Source organism: Mus caroli, chromosome 5 (assembly GCF_900094665.2).
Source record: "Mus caroli chromosome 5, CAROLI_EIJ_v1.1, whole genome shotgun sequence".
NCBI classification, from domain to species: domain Eukaryota; kingdom Metazoa; phylum Chordata; class Mammalia; order Rodentia; family Muridae; genus Mus; species Mus caroli.
The window spans coordinates 128,288,711-128,297,162 of NC_034574.1; the positions used below are offsets into that span (position 1 = coordinate 128,288,711).

Genomic DNA, 8,452 nt, shown 5'->3' on the forward strand with positions numbered 1-8,452 from the left:
ACACTTCCCACTAGATGTTGGTGGTTTTTCTATTTGTGAAATGAGGAACAGTACAACCCATGAGCATAGGTCGGAAGGCTGGTCACATCCTGGGCTCCTTCGCACCACTGTTCTGTTCTATCAGTTGACTGCCCCTCACAGAGTCAGGCCATAGCATCCCTACTCCCTGAGGTCCCAGGCTGTTCCTCAAAGTGATAATGAAGACCAAGGAGGGGCTGGAGGGAGGNGGGGCTTGAAGGGGCAGGGGGCTGGAGGGAGGCGGGGCTGGAGGGAGGTTGGGTGAATCGAGTGGAGCCATGGAGAATGGCAGACAGATGCTCACTTTGGTGTGGTACTCCATCCTTGTTCTCAGCAGTTTGAGGTAGATGCTGCAAAGCTGTCCATACCCCTCGCTCAGGTGGCCCTTGGGGAAGAAGAGAGGACGTTGCATCAGTCTCGAGGCAGGGCTGCCTCTTAAATCTTCTTCTTGGGCCGGCTGATTGCTCAGTGGATGAGGGCTGCCGCTGCCATGTACAACAACCTTAGTTTAATCCCNGGGACCTGCCTGGTGGAAGGGGGGTACTGACCACCACAGACAAGGTGTCATCTGACTTATCACTTGTGTGTCCAGCCCATCCCAACACACAGAATAAATGTTATTTTAAAAGATGAGGCAGAAAAATGGTCCACAGGGTAAAGCTGTTTTCCACCAGGCAGGCCTGATAACTTCAGAGTCCCACACAGTGGAGGAGAAACAAGGACTCTGTCAGCCATGTGTGGTGGCATGCACGGACCCTCCTCTCCACACACATGCACGCACACATACATGCACACACACACATGCAACCTAAAAAAATAAATAGAAATGTAAAGGGTGTTCATTTCCAGCCGGCACTCTGACATGGAGGGAATCCCGGAAGACAATCAATTTCAGTTTCCTCCACTCCGTTCTGTGATTAAAAAGAGGTAAATTCCAGCCCTGGGAAGGAGACCCAGCCAANACTCCCGGGGCACCTCCCTAGCCTTCATAAACAGCCAGCGGAGCGTTTAATTGAGAGCGATCTCTATGGAGGCGAACACGGGTTCTCTCTGGAGGAACCTGTCTTCGTTACTGACTTCAAAGAATTGNATTCCCAGCGGGGAATCAAAACCGCACAAAAGGAAAACNGGCAGAAAAACTAAAATTCATCAGAAACGCCAGATGGCCAAGCGGAGCTCCAAGGACGGATAANGGGATTATAGAAAGCAATGTATGGCATGGGTGTCATTAATATAGCCATAAAATATTTGCAAGGCACAAGCTCCTGAAAAGACNGGCTGGAGACATGGCTCAGCAGTCCAAGAGTGCATGCTGCGCTTACAGAGGACCTGAGTTCAGTTCCCAGCTCATGGCTGCCTGTAACTCCAGCTCCAGTGGACGTGAGACCCTCTTCTGGCCTACGTCAGAACCCCACTCCCATCCCAGAGACAAATAAAAAATTTTTTAAAAAAGATATTTTAAAAGAATCCAGGTGTGGCCTTGTACATCTGTGATCCCAGCACTGGGGAAACTGAGGCAGGAGGCTCTGTAATGGAAGCCAGCCTGAGTTACACAGTGAAACCCAATCGGTCCATTAAAAAAGGAGGCTTGAGAGAAAAGAAAAATGGGGCTGGCAAGAGGACCTGAGCTACATCCTCTGGACTTATGAGGCACAGCTGCAACTCCAGAGCTGGAGAGGCAGACACAGGTGGATACCCAGGGCTCACTGGACAACCAGCTTAACCTAATCGGTGAGCCACACATCTGAGGATCTCCTGTCTCAGAACTCAAGGTGGAAGGCTTGGCATGGTGTGGTGGCCCGCCTTACATCCCAGCCCGTGGGAAGCAGAGGTGGGGCGATGTCAGTGAATTTGAGGCCAGCCTGGTCTACCTGGTGAATTCCCAAACAGCTAGCACTAGAGACCCTGTCTCAAAAACAGACAACAAACCCCAAGATGGACGGCTCCTGAGGAACACCTGTCGCTGACAGCTGGCGTGACCACAGCTGGCCGTCACACCCAGTGCATATACTCAAATCCTCACCATACTCTCCCCGCACTGCATGCTGATAATCCCTGTGTTTAGGAGGCTAAAGTAGAAGGGTAAAAGTTCCAGGCTAGCTTGGGCTACCTATGGAGCCCTCCAACAAATAATCAGTCTTCAATGTTTTCCCTTTATTATTATGCGTATAGGTGCTTTGTGTGTGCCCTGCACATGTGCATGTTTGAGGAGGCCAGAAGACATCACTGGATCCTTGGAATTACAAGTGCTAGTGACCACCATGTGGGTGCTGAGAATTAAACTCGGGGCCTCTGGAAGAGCAGCTAGTGTAGTTAACTGATGAGCCATGTCTCTGCAGTGTATTGTGACCACAAAGGGCACAGGCACAATGACAAGTCCCTGTGAGGGAGCCTAACTCCATGATATGAAATTCTATGGCTCTGGGAACCTAGAGCTTTCCTGTAGCTTCTGGGACTTCCGGGAAGACAACACATGTGGACGCATCTTTAGCTCACCCCTGATGTTTTCCCTTTATTTTTATGCGTATAGGTGCTTTGTGTGTGCCCTGCACATGTGCATGTTTGAGGAGGCCAGAAGACATCACTGGATCTGTGTCTGGATGTGTCGGGATGAGAAGTAGGGGTCCCCGGTACATCTTCATACTCACCCACATCCTGCTCATGTCGCTTAACTCATTTTTGTATCTCAGAGAGTCTTTCAGCACCTAGAGAGAAGAGGAGTTATGAGGAGAGACGGGGTGGCCAGCGAGCAGCCTACCCGGGGCTCGGGTGGGGAAGAGACCCATCAGAAGGGATGAACCCACCTCCTGTGGGAAATCAGAGGCGAGGGTGGGCACCAGGCAGCAGCCTTTTTTTTAATAGAATGTGTGTGTGTGTGTGCACGCGTGAGTGCACACACACACACACTCCTGCAGGTATTAGAGCACACANGTGGAGATTAGTGGACAATATTCAGAAATCAGTTCTCTCCTTCCATCTCGGTTCCACGGNCTGTTGTGCTGGGCTGACAATTACTTTTGATAGGGGCCAGGAGGGGTGAAAGGAGGTGTGTGTGTGTGGGGGGATACACACTCAATGTTACAATGTTACTGAGCACAGACGGTTTGCTATGAGCGTCTGCCTCTCAGCCCAGGTGCCTCAGGGACTGGTTGATACAGGTAGACACTAACTTGACTCAGTATTTCAAAAAGCATTTGAGCCCAGAGACCCACAAAATGAGAGAAGATTGCAAGAGATGATAATACAAGAGGCACAAATATCAAGCGTGGGATTTTCTGATCAGAAATATGGCTGATCACCTGGCCAAAGGGGCCAGCGTGAATCCGGAAGTGATTGGCAAGCCTTTGTCTCCACCCCCTCATCCCTAACTAATGGGCTGGTTTACGATGAGCTAGAAGACATGATCTCCAATTGCTAGCTTTCTGAGTAAAATAGTTTTAAAGGTTCAATTCCAGGGGCTGGAGAGATGGCTCGCACGCAGTTAAGGGTGTTTTGTAGCTCTGACAGAGAACCTAAGTTTCTTTCCCAGGGGCTCCCAACATCCTGTAATTCCGGCCCCAGGGGATCTGACCTCTGCTTTTGGCCTCATCAGGCAACTGGACACATGTGGCACAAACTCACACATACACACACATATAAATAGAAACATATCTTTAAAGCTTCGATTCCTGTCTCGGCTCGCAGGCATCTGTACCAGGCAGCAGGAGAGGAACTCAGGTGTCACAGTCCCCACCTGTGCCATCGGCGTCCCCTGACGCCCCAGGGACTCACGTTCGGATGTCCGTCTCGNAGAAGTTTGTGGAACACGTGACAGAACTTCCAGCACAGCATGGCGTTGCTGGAGAGAGGCAGTCGGTTGACCACAGACCAAAAGGTCTGCGCTCCTTTCTCATGGTGGGTGCCCAGAATACACGGTGGGAGGAGTTAAGGAAGACAAGGGCTTGGTGGGTGGAGCTGGGTAAGGGGGAGGCGGGGCTCAGCTCCTGGCTAAGACCCCACAGTTCTACAGTTTGCCTGGCAGCTTGGAGGCTGTGGGTATAAATACCTCGTTCCCTATTTTATTACAGTTTCCCCTGAAAAAAAATTATTTTTAATTACATTTTAAATTTACTTATGTATTAGTGTGTGTGTGTGCGCGTGCACGTATGGCCGTGCACGCGCTTGTATATGTGTGAGCACTCACGTGTGGAAGTCAGAGAGCACTTTGTTGGCAGTCAGTTCCACGTGGGGTCTCCAGGATTGAACTCAGGTCTTCGGGCTTCCCAGCAAGCTCCTTTTCACCTGCTGAGCCATCTTACTGGCCCTAACCCCTGTCTTTTTGAGACAGGGTCAACATTTAAGCAGCCCAGGAACTAGGTTGTCCTAGAATTTAGTATGTTAACTTCTGATCCTTTTTATCTCCAACTCCAGACTTCTGGCATGCCAGGCATGCAGGCTCACACCTTGTTTATATGATGCCAGAGCCGTGTTAGGCAAGCACTCTACCATCTGGGCCACACCCCGAGCCCCTTGCCCGGTTTTGGTATTAATGAAATAGTCTCACTCTGCAGCCTAGGTTAGCCTCCAGCTCATAGCACTCACCCTGTTCCCTCCCAGTGGCTGAGATTAAAGGCATGTGTCACCTGTAATCTAAACATGTGGCCCGGGACCAGGGTTGTTCTTGGCTTATCATCTCTGGCCCAGCCAGATGTAGGATTGGGACTCACTCTTGGGACCAATGCCAACATTTTAACACCTCTTTCCTCTTTCACTTTTTTTTTTTTTTAAAGACAGGATTTCTCTGTGTAGCCCTGGCTGGCTGTCCTAGAACTCACTCTGTAGACCAGGCTGACTTTGAACTCACAGAGATCCTCCTGCTTCTGCCTCCTGGCTGAGATTGAGGGTTTCTCTCACACTATGGGTTCTGCCAACCAGAACTAGGATGTCAGGCTTGACTAACGAGGAGCATGCCTTTGCCAGCTCAGGAGGCTTTCTCGTACATTATTAAAGTGAGGTTAGAGGCTGGGCATGGGGACACACACCTACAATCTCGGTAAGATCCTGAGGTAGGAGAATCCCAATTTTGGGGCCAACCTGGTGGATACAGTGAAGCCCTGTCTCAAAACCACCATCAAACCCCATCAATAAAGAAGTGAAGAGCTGGCTCAGTGGTTAAGAGAACAGCTGCCCATCAAGGACTCTGTCTGATTCAGTTCCCAGCAAACCACTGTCCCTAACTCCAGTTCCAGACGATTTGATATGCCTTCTTCTGGCCACTATGTGCACTGCAAGCATGTACAGACATGTATGTGGGCAAAACACCCATACACGTAATAAATACGATCAAATAAACAAGCAAATAAAAAATTTAAATGTAGCTCAGCTGGTGAGCAACTTGCCTCAGATGCATGAAGCCCCAGGTTTGATCCCAACTCTGTGGTACATGCCTGAAATCCCAGCATTCCAGGAGTCAGGAGTTCAAGGTTACCCTCAGCTACACAGTAAATCGGAGGCCAATCTGAGCTAGAGGAGACCCTGCCTCAAAATAAATTTAACTAACTAAATAAATGGAACAGGCCCGAGCTGAGGGCTGGAGAGATGGCTCAATGGTTAGAGGAGTACTTTCTGCTCTTCCAGAGGTCCTGAGTTCAATTCCCAGCAACTACAACCATCTATACTGGTATCTGATGCCCTCTTCTGGCATGCAGGTGTATATGCAGATAGAATACTTACATATATAAAATAAATAAATAAATCTTAAGAAAGAAAAGTCATGGCTTGCTGGCCTCCTAGGACCCTTGGACACTGCCAGGCTGGGGGAACTAGAGCTCTCTGAGTCTGTAGCTATACCAGAAGTGGCTTCCATCTGCAGGCTCCTGCTCCTGGCAAGGGCTATTCTTCTTGTTGCTGAGCAAGAAGCCTCCTTCTGACCTCAGTTCCCACCATCTGACCCCCTTCCAGGGTTGGCCTCCGGAGGAGCCAGGCCAAAAGGATATTCCTGGCATGTTTCTCTTTCACAGCCACTTCCTGCGTATTAATGGCCTTATTGACGCTGACCGTCTGCAAAAACAAGATGGGGGAGGGGAAGAGGATGAAATAAATAAGCTTCTGAGAGCTACTGAGACCCTCCCCTTCCCNCCTCCCCAACACCCCACTCCTCCAATGACCCCTGGTATTGCCAGGGACCAAGAGAACATCCAGGCTCCAGATCNTCTTGAGTACCCAGGTTAGGGGACGGGGCGCAGAGGTGGGCAGCACTCCCAGACCAGCTGTCCCAAGCTGTCCCAAGGGAGCAGGCTTTGCTGCCTGGCATTGGCTGTGCCCAGCTGCTGTACCCGCCTGCTGCTTGCTGGCTTGGCACAACAGCGAGGTAATTAAGGGGCCACACAAAGGAAAGGCTTCTCCACCCCCGGGGAAACATTATTCCTCAGAATGCAAGAGGAAGAGACGCTGATGTCAGGNGGGGGCACTGCAGCCTGAGCCCCAGTCAACCACCCCTCTGCCACTTCTAAACCCTTCCCACCTGGGGCTGGCGAGATGGATCTGCAAGTAAAGGCNCNGGCCCAGCAAACCTGACGGAAGGAGTGCCCTTCCCAGGACCCCCATGAAGATGGCACGGGACAGCCCAATCCACAAAGATGTCCCCTGATCTTCATAAACAAAACTCCCACAGGGTTTCTCTGACTTGCCATTCACTCTTGGCCAACTTCCAACTTGAGGGCAAATCCCCTTTCCTTCCTTAATTACACAGAAAACCACGAAACTATTCCTTTCCTGTTGTTTTCAAAAGTCACAACTCTCCTGTTAATTTTAATACAGACACGTGAATAGTGTGCATAAATGCTAGTCATACCACCTAGGCTCTTTTGCTGTTGTTGAAAATNCTTAAGAGATTTATTATCTTTTTAAACTGTTATGTATGCACAGGTGACTGTGGGTATCCAGGGGTGTTGGAGCTAGGGTTGTGAGCCGCCTGATGTGGGNGCCTGGAACTGAACTCAGCTACTCTGCAAGAACACTGTGTGCTTTTAACTGCTGAGCCACTTTCCCGAGACTCTGTTGTTTGTTTTTCTAAAAAGTTATTGTTGCCCGATGTGGTGGCACACGCCTTTAATCCCAGCACTTGGGAGGCAGAGGCAGGTGGATTTCTGAGTTCGAGGCCAGCCTGGTCTACAGAGTGAGTTTCAAGACAGCCAGGGCTACACAGAGAAACCCTGTCTCGAAAAACCAAAAAAAAAAAAAAGGTATTGCTATTACATTTACTTATTTTGTACATCATGGAGGTGGACTGTAACCTCTTGTTTCACGTTTAACTGATCCACCTGCCTCTGCCTTCTGAGTACAGGGATTAAAGGCATTCACCACCACTGCCAGGTGCTTACTGCTAGATTTTTNAGGCAAAGTCTCACTAATGAACTCTCTACCCCAGATAAATTGATATAAGACCCCCCCCCACACACACACACACACACTCTTGCCTCAGCCTCCTAGAGCAGAGGGGATGACAGGAATGCACCAGCAGGTCTAGTGCCACATATTCATAGTAACTGATATTTTTATTTCTAAGGGGTAGATTTCCAGGANCAAGAGTATGCAGATGAAATGTTTTATTTGGAGCTCAGGGGTTAAGAGCACCAGCTGTGCTTATAGCAGACCCAGGTTCAATTCCCAGCACCCACATAGCATCTTAGAACCATCTGTAACTCTAAACTATCCAAGGGACCTGATGGCCTTTTCTGTCTCTCTGGGTACCAAGCACATACACAACACATGGACATACACACAGACAAATCATCTATACACATAAAAAAATCTTTTTTTTTCCCTAAATTTTCTTTTTAAATCTTTCATTGTAGAAGCACTCAAACATATATAAATCCACCCTGGACTGGCCTGCTTCAAACTTGGTATATAGCCAGGAATGACCCTANACTTCTGATCCACCTGCCTCCACCTCCTGAGTGTCCCCCATTACTGATTTATAATGGTGCTAGGACCCCATCTCCATGCATGCTAGGTAAGTGTTCTACTTACTGAGCTACATCCAAGCACCCTGAAACTTCCCCTTCAGAAGTGGGTGATACAGTGGTGTGTGGTGCCTCATCTGTGATCCTAATACTTTGGAGATAGAGGCAGGAGGACCCCTTGATCTTCTTCAGAGCCATCCTCAGGTCCCTAGCGCACCCAAGGCCAGCCTGAACTACAAGGGACCTTGCCTCCAAAGGAATAAACTAAAACGCTGTGATGGGTGGTCTTTGCTTCTCGCAGTTGCCACCTATAGATCTTGTACTCAGGNATCACCAACCACTGACCCCGCATTCCCTGAGGCAGATCAATGCCAGACTCTAGATCACTTCACCTGTCAATCACTTGGTTGCCTGTGAGAAAAACTGACCGGTTAAAGCTAGAAGAGGCCCCCACTGTGGGGAGAGGATCAGACATTAGGACAGTGTGA

The 8,452-nt window shown here is 49.4% G+C and overlaps 1 protein-coding gene across 1 annotated transcript in view; it reads right to left on the minus strand.

Annotated features, from left to right (window-relative positions):
* The window catches only part of Hip1 (huntingtin interacting protein 1), a 142,691-nt gene that overhangs the window by 49,014 nt on the left and 85,225 nt on the right, over window positions 1–8,452 (minus strand). Inside the window, exons 2-5 of the mRNA XM_029477805.1 lie at window positions 5,994–6,057; window positions 3,790–3,932; window positions 2,667–2,723; window positions 323–403 (exon numbers count right to left, since the gene is read on the minus strand). Of these exons, the coding sequence (XP_029333665.1) occupies window positions 323–403; window positions 2,667–2,723; window positions 3,790–3,932; window positions 5,994–6,057 (345 nt within the window). The remainder of the gene's footprint in view (window positions 1–322; window positions 404–2,666; window positions 2,724–3,789; window positions 3,933–5,993; window positions 6,058–8,452) is intronic.